The sequence below is a fragment of the Hetaerina americana genome, unplaced genomic scaffold (assembly GCF_022747635.1).
Source record: "Hetaerina americana unplaced genomic scaffold, ioHetAmer1.1.p SCAF_7, whole genome shotgun sequence".
NCBI lineage: Eukaryota > Metazoa > Arthropoda > Insecta > Odonata > Calopterygidae > Hetaerina > Hetaerina americana.
In genome coordinates this window covers 57727949-57744438 of record NW_027287316.1, presented here as the reverse complement: position 1 = coordinate 57744438, position 16490 = coordinate 57727949, and the positions used below count along the sequence as shown (strand labels likewise).

General features: G+C 35.2%; 2 protein-coding genes across 2 annotated transcripts; one reads left to right on the top strand and one right to left on the bottom strand.

The window, feature by feature from the left end:
- Positions 1 to 3337: 3337 nt before the first annotated feature.
- Positions 3338 to 7652, bottom strand: RpS27 (ribosomal protein S27). The gene is made up of 4 exons (XM_071595512.1): positions 7558 to 7652; positions 6997 to 7105; positions 5738 to 5848; positions 3338 to 3748 (listed from the first exon to the last, which is right to left on the bottom strand). The coding sequence occupies exons 1-4, from the start codon at positions 7561 to 7563 to the stop codon at positions 3720 to 3722; spliced, it is 255 nt and encodes an 84-aa protein (XP_071451613.1). The 5' UTR covers positions 7564 to 7652; the 3' UTR covers positions 3338 to 3719.
- Positions 7653 to 7823: 171 nt separating this feature from the next.
- Positions 7824 to 14439, top strand: Hat1 (histone acetyltransferase 1). The gene is made up of 10 exons (XM_071595595.1): positions 7824 to 7870; positions 8025 to 8111; positions 8184 to 8259; positions 9236 to 9359; positions 9556 to 9715; positions 9803 to 9983; positions 10155 to 10393; positions 11840 to 11991; positions 12075 to 12191; positions 13255 to 14439. Exons 1-10 carry the CDS (start codon positions 7828 to 7830, stop codon positions 13498 to 13500), a joined length of 1425 nt encoding a protein of 474 aa, XP_071451696.1. The 5' UTR covers positions 7824 to 7827; the 3' UTR covers positions 13501 to 14439.
- The last annotated feature ends 2051 nt before the right edge of the window (positions 14440 to 16490 follow it).

Below are 16490 nucleotides of genomic sequence, written 5' to 3'. Positions count from 1 at the left end.
CTACCAGTTGATTTTAGCTCAATGTAGTTTTTTATGGTTAGATAGATTCGCCATAGAGCAATACATAATTGTATGGGCTTCGTTAAGATTCAATTATATATATAGGTGCATTAACATATGTACTAATTTATTGGAATAATAATGTACATGAAATATATGAGTATTAAAGATTTAAAAAACGGAATTCCCAACATTGGCTCTTTCTATGTACTCTTGGACGCTATAAAAAACATGATTTACAAAGAAATCTTTTTGCATTTTTTTGAATATATTTTCTTGGGGGATTATTCGTTATAACTTCTCAGGAAGTCGATTAAACTGCAGTCTTCCTGAAACTTCTGGGGTTTTTTGAAGTTCTGCTACTTTGCAAAGGCCATTATAAAGATTACCTTTGCCCCTGGTGCCGTACTTGTGAACATCCCAATTCCTGACCAGTGAAGGAGTTTTGGTGCAGGCATACAAAATCACATTTTACATATATATATATATATATATACGGGGAATGGTCAGGATTTGGTGACATTTGAAATACTCCCTGCAGAATTTTCTTGCATTTAGTTTAATTATAACCCTAAATGCCTGTTTTTGAAGTGTAAGTATTCTATTGATGTTTCCTATGACTCTTAGTATACAGAATCGAAGAAATTAACTGCACTGAGTGAAGCAGATAGATATATTTTTTCCTATTTAGGCAATCATTTTTTTAATTTAAAACACTATACAGTCTCCCAGAAACTCTAGGTATGCAAGTACATGTATCCAATCATTGAAAGTACCCAAGGGTACACAATAATTCATGAAACCATAATAGAACAATCATTAGGTGTGAAATAAATATTTTTTTGTAATTTTTTAAATCAAATATATATATATATAGTTCGTTCAAAGCCTTATCTTTTCCATGAAATTTCCTTTTCTGATTTTTTTCAGTACATATTTGCAAGGTATAACAGTGCAAGGTACAACAAAATTTCAATTTCTAAATACACAACAGCTTTGGTTTATTGAAACTTCAGCTTTCCACATTTTCTGAATATATTGCCAAGAATGTGTGCAGGAGTAAGCAAGAATCAAATCATGAAAGCCAGAGCAAAATTGCCAGGCATGTGAAATAGAATAAGAGTAGAAGACTTCAATCATTTTTCTCCCAATATTTATTGCTATTGGTGGTCCTCAGCTGGCTGCCTAATAATCTTACTCTAAGAAAAGTCAGCAATTTTTCCCACTTAACTCAACCTATTCAATTTCTAACCATTTTCTGTGACACCATTTCCAACCTCTTCTATATTGTCCTTTAACTAGCCTCCCTGGAGTCTTCCCCATTTCTTCCAAGGCCTTCTTTATTCTTAGCTTTCCTTTATCTAAATGTAAACATGTACACTGATTAATCAAGATAAGGAAATTGGGTTACACGTTAAAGGGGTTGCCTAGTCATTTTAATGAAGTAAGTAAGCATTAAATTAGTATTTCAGAGCATATTTTTTTCGCCATCATTTTGCATGAGAATTTTCAGGAAAAACTTTCAAGCTTATTTTGGCATGTACTCACCATTCCCGCAAAACAAGCATTCAAATGTTGTGAACCACAAAATAATATAAATGCATAATAAAAGAGATAAAAATGCCCAATTTGGAACAGATAGGACATACAGCCCAGAGGTAACAAGACAAATATAACCATAGGAGATAAGATTGATTACCTTGTTGAGGCCATAGCAAATTAACACATCCAATATAATTTCCTCAGCCAAGTAAATGAAGAAGCACGGAGTAATTTCATTCCTAAAATGTCTCTTAATATATAGTCTCGTAGTCTACCACATAATCTTGGCAATATGTTGTTTAGAAGCAACTTCTTCCCTGGTCCTTACTGTACACCATAAGCTTCACTCATTTTACAGACAATTGTGATTGTGCATAAGGCAATCTCCCACAATGCAAGATATTTTAACAATATTTGTATGATTCAAGACAAACTTATGGATAGTAGCCACTCATTTTCTAGATCTTGTTCCCAGAAACATGCTTCTATCACCTAGTTTCTTCCAACTGTATGGAATCTGGTCAGGTATTCTTCAAGTGACTCATTCCACATTGCTTCATGCGGCACAACCATATCCATTCAGCACCAATTTTGAGCCATTATTGCCAGACCCTACAATAGCAAATTGATCCCTAAATATAAAAAAAACTATTCCAATATGACCCAAATCCCTAACTCAATGGTTACCCTCTTCGTGGGAAAATCACCAAAAGAACCTTCATTACAGACTTGCTAATATTCATGTGTACTTTGGAAATTACCTCAAAAGGAAATGGTATAATGTAGGTGTTGTAAGCAAATTGAAGAAAGTAGCCGAAAGACAAGAAAGTTTAAGCTAAGTATTTGGCTGACTAAATACTTTCCAGGAATAAGTTTGTGTGGTCTTCTTACTGAATAGTTTCATTTTGTATTTCCATAGCCAAGATTACTCTGGTAATAGGAACTACCCCATTTACAGTTCTTTTGGCAGCAGATACGGCAAAATACCTGGTTCAATGCACAACTAGATAGTATTGTTTAACGAGTGCCTTCTACACTAGTTCTCCCGCCACGCTAGTTGCCATACAAGCAACAAAGCTGTTGCTTTCTATATTACCACCTTCAAATTAATTAGGCTGTATTATATGAAGGTAAACATAAAGCAAATTAAATAAAAACCTTAAATTTAAGACGCACAAATAACCACTGTGAAAAATTCATAATCGTGAGAGTATAAAATCACAACTTGGTTCCTAGGAGCAGAATACTCTATCACCATTTAAGTTTCGCATGAGATCTGCTAACACCAAGGCCAATCGGCATCATTCAGTTGCTATGACGAATACCCATTGCCATATCTTGCAGAAATATTGTGACAATGGCCAAACACCAGTGGTGCCATATCACACACCTTATAACTGATTACAGAACTGCCATATGTCAAGCCAAGAAATTACAGGAAAGTACGTTCACCAACTACATTGATGAGCACAATTGGTAGATTAAAATGGAAAAATTTCCTCCAATGACTGATCAAACAATTTTTATTTCATCCATAAATTTTTCAAGTGCATTCATTTAAGAAAGCCTTCATAAATATCAATCCAGAATAAACATACTTTTACTGCGATCTGGAACAGTTTCATCTTTTGGTACACAAGGTAAAATAATGTTGTTCTTCTGCAGACATCAGTTGAAATTGTTCTTTTTACAATGGATGAAATTAGTCCAAGTTTACCCACATGGCTAATACATTTTTTGTTAATCCAGTTACTAGGTCGTAAAAATTTAATTTGGATGAAGAAAAAGGGCTGTCCCCATGGCTTAGCCTTTTATTCAATCACAAAGTTACATAACAGAATACATACTCAACATATGCTCACAAACAGAGCATTACAAAAAAGAAAAATGCTCAAGTGATCAATTTAGTTTAACATACATACTTATGCAGCCAGTGGCCATGTTGAGCAGTCATAAGTCAAAATCTTTCCTCGGATGCCACCAACTAACTCCAGTCACATTGGCCCCCAACCGAGGTCAATCAGATAGGCTCCCGAGCCACTCAACACTATTTATTATAGTAACAGTGATTCAATTCAACACTGCAACTGTCAACAACTTATACAAATGAGCACGTCTGTAGTAACGTTGAGAGGAGTAAAAGGCTTCGCCAATGGGGACAACAGCAGAGGTGGGATCTAGTGCTGCTTTCTTCTGAAGGAACATCCTGAAAATAAAAGAAACCACAATAAGTTATACTGCATACCCAAGACTGTGTTAGACATGACATGAAATGACGCCCACATTATATGGTAGCTCAGAGATTAAAAGCCATCAACAGACTAGAGGATCCTGCCCATAAACCCTACTGTCTTTAAACACCCTCCACCTAAAGCTTGTTGCATGGGCTCAGTGTACCACAAGTTTCTGGGAAGTCAAAAGACCTAACACAACATGGAAACACTACACAAAAGGTTTGCTAACTTTAGGAATATTATTCAATGAAAAATCTTTAAGTATGAGTCACTGTTTACCATGCTAAATATCTTGATTAAGCCTCTCTTGTTAATTTATTAGCTAATGCAGCTATATCATTTAACATACACGAATTTCCCTCTTTCTCGGAATGCCCTAATATAGACAAAGGCCATTCCCAAAAATGACAATCCAAGGGTAAAATCTACCAAACGGGGGTAAAAAACTGGGAACCATCAACCCAAAGGGTCAGATGTCAGCTTTGTCACAGGAACAAGCTGATGCCTAAACCATTGCATTTCTTAAGTGGCTTTAAGGCACTTTACCTCAGATGGCCTTTGTAATTTAGCCATTTTCGATATAATTCGAGTTTCTCAGTTTTGAATTTTATTTTTGTCAGTATTAAGAAAGAGTTCCTTTCACAGGTTTCAGCAATGCCAATATGAAATTAAACTGTATGCACAAGCATTTTTCCTCTGTATGTTACTATAAAATTCCAACAATACAATAAGATTTCAATTTAAAAACACCTGACTATTTTGAATGAAAGGAACATGGGCTATCTCAGGCCATTATCTCAAAATAATGCCAATAATTTGGAATTAAATGGCCAGTATTGGTAAACAATATTACAAAATAGTGTCCTTTTTCTCAGGTATTTTGTGTTCTGTTGTTTGTGCCTAGAACCTGTGATAACTAACAAAAAATATGACCAATCTGTTCACAAACGCTTCAGAGTCGTCCATCTTATCTATCTGTGATTCATAAAAATCTGGCTTTGTCAATCTATCACTTCATACAGTATGTACAAGAATACTGAGAACATTCTCTGACCATTTCAAAGGTGACCATTCTGACAATTCAAGATTCTTCTGTAAAAATTACCTAAGCCATCTAGAAAACCTATTACTTAAGGGGTTTTCTACTTTACCAGTGATCACTATTGACTATCCAAATTGCTATTAGAACTCCAGCTGCCCCCTGTGGTAAACAACCTTCCAAGACTGGTTTGTTTACACTTACACACCTTAGTCCTCTACGTCATAGTTTTGGACCAACAAAACTATGATTTGGACTTACAATCCCACCCTTGAGGCAAAGGCAGGAGAAACATTCCTGACAACCAAGTAGGAATATTTATCCTGTTCTACGTGATACAAATGACATGAAAACTGTGGACAGACCTTTTGATACATATTTCAGGATTAATCATTCAATTTATTGCCAAGAGTGCTGCATGTGGGAAGTTGCACTATTTCATTACAATGGCGATTCTAAACTGATTAAACCACCACTAATACCTTAGGTAGTTACAACGTTGAGCTTTAACAGACCAAGGAACTCTACAGTGGAGTCATATAATTAACTATTTAATGAGTAAGGTTTAGGGAAACCTTTTCTTAGCTATTTTTTTAAGCAAACGTTTTAAACAACTGATTGTCCGTTGTTCATCTTCAATTATTAACATAAATGGGATTGGTTGAATGATACACACGTTGAGGCAGTGCTAAGTACAGAAATATGGCAAGTATAAGGAAAAAGGATAAATCAAATACAATGCAATCCGGTTCACACAAAATAAAACACGCGACGAGAAAACATACTGAACTATATCCAAGGTTTTTCTCGAATATCAGTATCTTGAAACATGGGTAATGATGCAAACAACAATCTTGAAACATGTCAATGGAAAATGTGCATTAGTTCAAAAGCAGTGAACAGAAGTAATTTCCACACCCACCTTCTGTTAATCTGGCTCGCCCTCCAGTTGGTTGGCATAGAATTGTGGAACAGCCTGCACACACCACCACACTTTGCGCATGACTAAACACTGTTGTTATCCTATAGCAACCTAGAACAGGAATGTTACTTTCATTAGCCTTCGAAATATATGCCCACGACAACATTAGTTCTAATCGCCAGCTAACTAAGGAATAGACAACACACCAATCCCAAATACATAACTATTGAATGCATCGAATAACTTATTACTCCATGGCATTTGCGTAATTTCACCGCATTTCAATCAAATCCCAACACACACTTATAATTACAGTCAACTCCTTGATTTATAATTTTTGTTATGCATGCATGTGGAAAACTGACAACTTCGTAAAGACAACCAAATGAAATCGAACAGCCAAAGTTGGCGGGGGGAAATATGCACGTATGACTGTTAGCAAATGAGAGCATATGTCAGATTTTAGACAATCTTGCTGTCGCATAGCACATTTCAAATTTATGAATGGAACATTTTCATCTAGTTCATTTTCAAGTAGTACATAACACAAACCTGCCAACGCCGTATATCACCTGGCAAACAATAAATAAAAGAAAGCTTTAACGCCCATTACAGTGCAATATTTCCAATGAATGCCTATATCAGTTAATACGACATAACTCAATGAAGAATTATCTTTCCAAATGAAATAAAGATTGAACGAGTCACGGCAGTACTAATTCCTATGTACTGCGTAAAATAACCTAGGCACTAACATTACATGCAAATACATCGTTTAAATGCATGCTCTAATTCAGAATTTTAAATTTTTCAATGCTTCAACATCACCCCACGATCCGCGGCCACTATCATCCGAGATTTAATTACCATGATACAACCATTGCATTGTTGGATGATTACTTAGGGACTATTTCATTCGTTTTAAATAATCACGCATAAATATTGTACAAAACTATTAATCCCGTTAATTGCCAAAAAAAAGGACGGCCATGACGACTTCGGGGCGCGTGCACGATAGTACTAGCAACACAACTTTTAATATAAATCGTAACAAACTTTAAAGGTATCATTAATTCCAATGATAACGTCGGTTCTTTAAGAATATCACAAGTTAGTTCTCACATGATGGATGCGCAGTTATCTATGAGCAATACGAAATAAAATTCTATTCTGAAATAAATTTCTATCCTAAATATCTGATCACACTAAATCTTACTAAAATCAAATTCGGTAATCAGTTTATCATCATTTTCACTTACCTGGGCATTTAACATCCATAAAATATGAATTAGGATGCTGAACCAATCTCTTTAACTTGTGTTTCCTCTTCTCCTCCGCGGGTGACGGATGCAATAAATCTTTAGCGAGCTGAAAGAAAAATATTAACAATTAAAATGGGAATATAACTTTCATATTAATGAATACAAGCTGCCTCCAGGCGCACATGTGGGAACCATAACAATGAGTACATCCATTGTGCGTTAACATTTTGCTTCCAATTTGAAATGTAATCCCTAATAAAGATTCGGCTTTAGAAATAGCATTCGTTACACAACTATTCTAAATACTAGATCGAATGTCACGTATCAATAATACAGTTAAAAATAAATTTATTATCAAATTGATTAGCCGACGTGGAATATGTTTTGACATGCTCCCGACTCATTTCGGCATGCCGTATCACACCGCCCGAACGTCAATTGCACATCAATAGGAGCTGCGAAATTGAGCATGTTTATTACATTCTGAATAATTTTAGCAATTTAAGTGTACAACTGTACTGTAATATTTAAAATCACGTGTTCCATCACCATACTCACAGGCATGTTTTCCACAGATAGCTCCGCCGGAAAAGGAAGTAGACGAACGCATGGGGTTCACAGAAGTAAATTCAAGGAATATAAATAGTTTTTAATATAAAATATTCAGATATGAATATAGTTTCTCTTTATGCTTTTAAAAAATAAATAAAACGTTTTTTAATTGTTTTTCTTACTAATAATTTTGCCATTGCATATTTAATTTTTGAAACCACTGAGCCTACAATGGCGCCATCTAGAGGAAAGATTTTTGCGGGAAAATTTGTGTTAATGAAAGCGAGCCAAAACAGCAGGATGAGTCTAAATATGGCGGGTAAGAAAATTATATAATTTAATATACTGGGAAGTTATCATGTTTACGCCTGATTTTTTTCATTGTTTTTGCTTTAAATTGTGACTTGAAGTGATCAAATCATTTTTGTCGCGGAAAGTAAACTAATGACTCCGTTAAAACTTTCTTCTTGCAGACCTCGATGATTCGGTGGATGAAGATTCTCGAGACCCTTTGGAAGAATATGTATCTGATGCCAACAAAGCTCTTGAATTCAAACTGAGTGAGTTTACCTCCATTTTAACGTTTAATATGTTCACAATGCATTTTCTGATTTTTTCGTGTTATTTTTCAGTTCGACGTGAAGCGGATATTGAGGATGACAAGTCCACTTTCAATGCTGAAATGTCACATCAAGTATTCGGAGAGGGGTGAATAATTTTATTACGCTGAATGAACTACCATTAGTGATTTTTAAATAAAAGCTATCCGAGAACTAAATCATAAGCGGGACACAACCATGCAATCCAAAGTTCTTCGACAGTTAAATTCCCGAGCATTCACATATGTGCGGAACTCGATTGGACCACTCTCATCAACCATCTCTCTAACAAACTCTACATGCATTGACTTTCCGAGCTCATATCACCATCATCAACACCTTATTATTGCTGTTATTTAAAAGTTCATTTTCATATGGTATAGTATTATGGGGTAGTTCATGGTCTGCCTCTAGTATATTCTTATTACAAAAACGTCTTGTCATAATTGGGGTATTCATTAGATCCCCACGTAGCTCTTATATGAGGATCAAGAAATCAGCCCTCTGCATCCTACCCAGCGGTTTTTGTTAAAAAGATCTATTCCTGATAAATGTGACTTTCCATAATTTATGACGCGCAGTAGGGAGAATACCCTTGTTAACGTCAATTCCTAGCCTGCTCTATTCGAGGCCCTCATCATTCTGCTCCCCTCTAGTGCAATGTATTTTCAAAATCCATTATTTCTCTCCGAACTTATAAATGAAAGTCCAAACTTCTATATGAGTAATATGAAAATGTGGATGAGTTTTTTTCTAATTAACTCAAAGCGTGAATATTATATCTTATGTTTACTATCGCCTTATGTCCGTTTACCTTTTTCTTTTTATTATTATTTCTCTGTTTTTCCTGTTACGTTTATTTTATTATTATTAAGCAATCTACCGGTTAAGGTAGGGTTTAGATGGACATAATAACCAAACAAATATTTTGACTCCAAATGGAACGCAATCCAGCAACCGATTCTACATCTACTTCCTCTCTGTACTTAATATTCCAATTAATACGAGTTGCCTTTGGTCAATTCGAACTATTGAAATATTATTCAACCGTTGAATACTCATTTTATGAAATTATATTTTAACAGAGAAACCATATTTGGTTATAAAAATCCTCGAGTGCAGTTGTACTACACAGCAGCGAAATTGACTACGTATATGGGAATGAGTTACTCTGAGAAGATGGCCAAACAAGACGATTCTGAAGTTGTGGTAAGAACCCGAAGACATGTTAGAACTTTTCCTTGCAAAATGAGAGTTTAAACGATTTCATTTAACTTTGTGTCGAACATATCTAAGTCATGTTAAACTCTCTTAATTTATTCAAATTTAATTGTCCCTGGTATACAGTTCTAGATGTTAAGTAAGGTGCTATTTCCTTTGTGGTAAAATGAATTACTGTTTCTAGCCTGATGAAGTCCTAAGTATGGTAGCGGAATATCTTCCTCCAGGATTTTTGACAAGTTTATCCGATCTCCGTGCGGCTCTACCAAAAGAAGACAACTTTACGCCGTTTGGAGAGCTTGTGCACTCATTCGAAGCTCCGGCTTCTCCAGCCACAAAATTAGGTGTGTGTCATTATTACCTGATGATAATGGAAAAAAAACCTTTACCGATTTTAATTGAGAATATTTGGTTTGCTTTGTCCACTATAGCCAATGTTGCTGACAAGGGCTGTGACGAAATGACATCAAAATATGAAATATACATGTGCAGCATGGAGTCTTGTCCAGCTTTTCGGCCATATCATGAAAAGCTTCAAACATTTGTTCTCTGGTATGTGGATGGTGCCAGTTTCATTGATTCAGATGATCCAAGGTGGCGGTTTTTCGTTGTGTGAGTTGCCATTTGTTATATTTATTTCTTCCTGAAAGAGTAATATTGAAATTGGTGTTTTCTTAAACATCATCTTTGTTTTGTTTTATTTACTTCAATGAAGAGTATATAAATGCTGTGTGAATATGACATTTCATGCTTGATTATGCATTGCTTATTATTATATTATAGGTATGAGCGTTATAGAAAAGCTTCTGACACCGCTGAAGGAGTTGGCGGTGGTCGTTGGATGTATGCAGTTTGTGGATATGCTACTGTATATCAGTATTACGCATATCCAATGAATGTGAGACCTAGGGTGGCTCAAGCCCTCATTCTGCCTCTCTTCCAAGGTGTAGGGTTGGGTGCTGAACTTTTGTCTGCCATTTCCTCACATTATGCAAGGGATCCATCAGTGTCTGATATGACAGGTGATTGTTTTTATTTTATACATCTATTTTATTTTTGTGACTACTTTTAAGTCCAGATCACAAAATTACACTAGATACTACTGCAATTTTTCCCTTAAGAAAAATTACATCTCGAACTTAATAAGAGAGGTATTAAAAGCATGCTCAAAGAACTTCTTTAGCGATGATGGATGCATGTTCTCCGTGTATTCTCAGCTGATTATATTGGTGGCTCAGGCAAAGAAAGTTATTTTTACTATTATTGTTACTATTTTATCTTAAACTTATATTTATCTCTCAATCCACGTGAGCAATCATATTAAAAAAGGTTCTGAGTTAGACACATTTATTTGCATGTCATTGTAATTGTTGGTGTTTGAATTTCTCATTTTATTATTGTTATCCTGAAGGAGATATGAAAAAATGAAATGTGCTAGTTGGTTTTTCCCCTACCACAATATTGCCTGAGCATTGATTTAAGTTATACTGGTCCCTTCTAAAACAACTTAAGGGTTATCATGAAGTTTTCTCAGGTCTTCCACAGCATCAGGGGTTCCACATTGGCCGACATTTTGATACCAGACTCGTGCGTTGTCCTCAGGGTAGAGAACGGTGCACAAGTTGGGCATCGAAATGTCGGCCAATATGGAACCCCTGGCCCGGTAGAAGACCCGAGAAAACTTCATGAAGGAAATACGCCAGGAAAGCGCCAGATATTACTTAATTATGAGTTATAGCTGTTAATAACTTTCCCAGTATACCAATCAAGTAACACCTCTTGATCAGATTATATACAGTCTACAAGTAGTGAGCGTGTGTTCTGATTCTTACGTTATACACTTAGATATGTTCATCAATAGCTCTTGGCTTAAATGCCTAGTATGTAGATACATCCTTGTCAAAAGGCCACATCAGGAGAGCTTTGATGTAATAATCAGAATGTCAACTAGGTGCATAATTTCCTGCAAGGTTCAATCAGGGAATCTGAAAATACCCAAGAACTGAAAGGGTACATATGAAACCCTTGTCAAACCATGGGGCAGAAATGTCGTAATTGTAGCAATGTAACATTGGATGAATTGTTTTTCAGGGTATATTTAAGAGATGGCCAAAAATGCATTTTTATTATTTATTTATGGTTGCATAATCACTAACTTAGAACGAAAGCATGCCCGTGAATAACTTGAAATGTCTGCATAAATAGCATTTAATGGGCATTCTGACAAAATTCTGCTAACCTGCCAACTGATAAGAATTATAAATCCGTATTATTCTACATCTTTCTGTGCTGAAGAAAGGTGGTCCATATCTTAATTCTATAGCACTACTAAAAACCATAGCATATTACTTAAGGCGGCACTGCCATCTTTCTACATGGCTGTGTATCTGGATAGTCATTTCTTAATAAAAACTAATCCTTAAGAAAGTTTTTATGTAAAGCTATAATCATGTGAAAATTTGTTGCAGTGGAAGATTCATCTGAGGATTTTCAGAGGGTTAGAGATTATCTGGATGCTATTTCCTGCATTTCACTCCCAGCATTCAGTCCACCCCTTATTAAAAAAGGTTTTTCTCCTGAGATGGTTGATCAAGCTAGAAAGAAATTTAAAATTCATAAGGCAAGTAAATGGTTCAGTTTCCTTACTTAAGTTTACTTAAAGACCCGTGCACTAAAATAAAAGTAACATTTTTATCTCTCCAGAAACAGACACGCAGAGTGTATGAAATTCTCCGGCTTCGCCTTACTGACCGTGAAAATGAGGAAGAGTATAAAGCATATCGTCTTGAAATCAAGAATAGGCTTAATGCTCCCTTTGTTGTAAGTATATTCATTAAATAATGCTTGGTTGTGAGATGAAATGTAATGTGATAGAATTGTTATGAGGCATGCTTCATTGGTAAGAACCAGTTATTCATTAATTACGAAATATGTAATTGAAAGACAAAAAATTATTAGTGGTTCCAAATGCATGTTAACTTTATTTTCCTTCTGAGTGTCATTCCATCTTAGCAGTATACCATGGGACAACTTTCTTTAAAATCTCCATGTAAATTCATGCCATTGTGAGATTTCAAATCTTCCATCTTCATAAATCTTTGTGATTTGCCACTTCTTGAGGTGTATTAATATATGAAATTGAAGTTTCATCACCAATGGTGGAATGGGAAAATAATATCTCCCTCATGGTTAAAACTGCAAAAAGGCACGTGCAGATGCCATTCTTAGGTCTTTGTGATGCCTGGTCAATATAAATTGAGAAATATATTTATTAATAAAAGTTTTTCCCCTGAGATGGTTGATTGATAAATCTAGAAAGAAATTCAAAGTTCACAAGGCAAGTAAACGATTCAATTTAACTTTAAAAACTGTGCACACATCAGCATTTTTGGCCCAAATTTTGCGAACAGTTTATGATAGCCTGTTGTCTATCATGATTCTGATGTTGCCCTTTAAACATCTGGAAATTCTATGAAAAGTTCAGTGTTCGTAAAGTGATGACTTTGTCTCTTTGTTGTGTTAAGCATCCTTCAGTCCAGACATGAAGCCTTTGTTCATTATGAGTGTATGAACACTTGAGATATCTAATCTCTGATCGGTCTTCAAAACTAGTGGGATAGATCGCTGTCGCCTTCATTATGACACACTCATGGAAAGGTAAACTCCACTGAACTGTTGAAAATATGTTGGTTACCTACCCAGCAGACCAGTTAAGACTTCTGTGTATGTGCAAAGTAATCATTGCAGGCAATTGCTATTCATAACAGATTGGTTCTTACTTTTGAAATGTGCCTTGTATTCTCTTGCTTCTTGTAACTCTAACACTTGTGTGGGATTATTATGAAACCTGTCAACTTGGTACATTTTTTTCTTGCCATTTTAGAAAGAGCAGAAAACTGCATTGAAAGTCCAAAAACTGATGGAGTCTCCAGAAGCAGCGGCAAGAAGTTTTCTGTCGGAGGAAGAGAGAATCCAGAGCTTAGTGAAGTTGTACAATGATTTGGAGGAGCAGTATCTCCGTGTTGTGGCTAGGCTTGACCGAGAGGGTAAAGTTTGGCCAAAGGAGAGAAATGGACTGACCCCAATGGAATGTAATGACTCATTAAGTGCCAAGTCTGATGATAGCTGAACAATAGTGAATGTGGATGCTGTTGAAAGTGTGATCCTAACGTAAATTGATTGGAGTAAGGTGTCAGCGTCAAATGGTTTTAGAAAGCTTTAGGCTATTGAGTGAGCATCAAGTGAACTGACTGGAGGATGTTTTAAGTTGAAGGAGAGAGAGAGTACCCTAAAATTTTTCTGTAGCAAAGTTCTTGGTAGATCTAATAGTAATATCATTCCATTTTGTTTCATTAATCAACATTGCAGTAAAATAGGCTGCTCTATGGTCCTAAGTTTTATTCTGAAATCCATTATGCCCAAGTTCTCATATCTTGGTTTAGGGCCAGAATTTATTACTGCAGTATTGGTTGTAAGTTAATTAGGTATTTTGTATCTTTAATGATTGTATATAATGTAAGTTCTTTGAATTTAGATAATAATTATAATTGTTTGGTCATCAAATGTTAAAACTTTTTATGTTTTACTTTCGTACAGAAAACAAGTTGCCTTAAGCCAGTAACCTGGTGACCAGTTAAAATTTATTAATTCAGTTTAGGGAAACAGCCATTTTTGTATGGCCATATTTTTTGGCAGTGCTGATTAAGCATAAGTTGACCACTATGGTCAGCAGATGTGAATAGTGTCTTATTCTCTCAATGGAGTCATGTTTTTAAACTGTTCAAATTGAAGTATGATCTGTTTTTGGAATTGCTGCTACATTTTTATCTGTAATGAGTATTAAAAATTGTTGATTAGCTCTTTGATAAATATAATTCCAATTTTCTGTAACCTTCCATTGGTTGTCTGTAAAATTAATGCTCTTTTAACCTGAGACAGTTGACCTGTTTGGCCAGTCCAAATCAAATGATAATTACGAAGGTTGTAGTCATGCCCCTATACCTACATCATCAAATGGAATAATCCAGTATCCTCATTACATAAGCAGGTTAGATAAGGGTAAGCATTAGATATAATGTTATGCTGAGTCAATAATTTTTTCCCCAATAGAGCTTATTATCACAGCACGAAAGGTATAAATGTCTCCACTCTAAAAATGCCATCTTTTTTATTACTGGTTTCTAACAGCCATGTGGTAGATTGAATTGTTTTTTCTAAATCTAGTATTTATTAAGGAGGTGTTGTTAGGTATTTCACTTTGAAAAAATGGTCTCAAAAATGAAAAACCTATCAAATGACCATAAAACAGAATCTTCTGGTGTTTTAATAGAAATTGATAGTGAAACCCCACTGTATCGTGTGAAATCATGAGTTGTAATAACTTTGTTTGTTGAAAAAAGCAGCAGATAATGCTTAGTTTCCGAAAATTGGTGCCTATAAACTTAAGTATATATATATAAATATAGTTCTATAAAATAAGTTCAAAATAATTAAATGGAATTCTTAGTGATTTAATAAAATGTTTACACTACCAAATGAAAGGGCGTCCATTTACAAACTATACATGGACAGGTCTCTTTCATCACTGTCCAGACTCTTTAGATATCCGAGGCAACTAAAAATTTCATGTAGACAAAAGAGCAAATTTTAGGTTGAGTACTTATAACCATAGTTGGCACAATTTGAATGCTAGGTGTATAATCCATATTTTTCTTACATCTATTTTTATGTATATTTGATATTGCACAAAACTTCCAGTAATTAGAAGGGAGGGGGGGGAATCCTATTTGCTAAGAAGTAGAATACCCATTCAGGAAATGTTTTCTGATGAACTCTCCTTCCTGACCTTGAGGCTAAGAAAACATATTCCATTAGTTGCGGCATGTGGTCGGCATTGTGTATTTTCTTTTACTACATTTACATGACAGCAGTGACCATGTACTGAGTGATATGGCCAGCTAATGTTTTTCTTAGGCAATGGAAGAAAACAGCTTGGCTGTCGGCTATCACCTGTAATTCCCCAAGTACAAATATTCATGGCAAGTTCTCATTAAGTCGTTTAGCATTGAATATCACCAAGGAGTCGACCTGCATTCTCTGTCACAAGTGTTGAAATGTATGCACTAGTGGATATTTTTTTGTCAACTGATGTGTTATTAGTCTCGGTGAGAAGTTTCTTATTTAATCCTTAGGAGTTAATGATTGAGGAGCTCTTAAGCATCACATTTAGTTGACATGCTATATTCATTATCATAAAATAATTCATTTGAGAATTAATCAAAAACAATTTAAACAACAGGGTAATCATAGATATTGTGGGCTATACAAGTAGTTATTGTGAGGGTAACTTTTTTTAGAAACAGAATTCCACCAGACTTATGATATTTGGGAACTAACTACTTTGAAAGGTAAATGGATTGTCTTGGATAAGTGCAATAGAAATAAAGGCTGCCTTCATTATTCACTCATGGATTTAAAGTCCCGAGAAAAAATTATGAATTTACATTCTTTAATATAAAAGTTCACAAAATAACAGCGCAAAGCATGCATGGTCAATTTCAGGTGGAGTTTAAAGGTAACTTTTGAGCATACATTGATTGCTTAAGTTGTGATTAAACATTTTTTAGGGTTGGGTAGAATGATGCTATGGAAAATGATAAGACATTTTTTTCTCGACTGCAGGCTTCAGTATACTAATTACTATGTAGATTGATGTATCTACCTACATTCCTGGACTTACATTCAAATTTCAATGATGGATTGCCTAGCAATTCAAAGAACCTCTCAATTACTTGAAGGCTTTCCAGGTATACATCTGGGTCTCCAAATTTACATTGCAAAGGAAGCTCAGATATGCAGGGACGTGGTAGTAAGCTCAGGGAAAGCTATATTTAATTTATCTTCTGGATTCACCCTTTCAGTGGGAAATGCAGAATTGAAGTACATGACAGATATTAGAGGCAGCCCTGAATTTTGGAGAATGCTCTGACACTTGAAGGTCAAGGCAGCTTCACTGAAATTTAAAGTCTGTGGAATCCAAATCAACCTTGAAAACAATTTAAATGATAACATGAGTTGCAAAATTAAAAAAAAAACAATGCATGTATTGTGATCATACAA

Coding starts and splice junctions, on each gene's coding strand:
- RpS27 (XM_071595512.1), bottom strand. Junction 5,849..6,996: donor TATGGATGTTAAATGCCCAG/GTAAGTGAAAAT, acceptor TTCCTGTTCTAG/GTTGCTATAGGATAACAACA. Junction 3,749..5,737: donor GCGAGCCAGATTAACAGAAG/GTGGGTGTGGAA, acceptor TTTTATTTTCAG/GATGTTCCTTCAGAAGAAAG.
- Hat1 (XM_071595595.1), top strand. CDS start 7,828: ATGAAAGCGAGCCAAAACAGCAGGATGAGTCTAAATATGGCGG. Junction 8,112..8,183: donor AGCTCTTGAATTCAAACTGA/GTGAGTTTACCT, acceptor GTTATTTTTCAG/TTCGACGTGAAGCGGATATT. Junction 9,716..9,802: donor TTCTCCAGCCACAAAATTAG/GTGTGTGTCATT, acceptor TGTCCACTATAG/CCAATGTTGCTGACAAGGGC.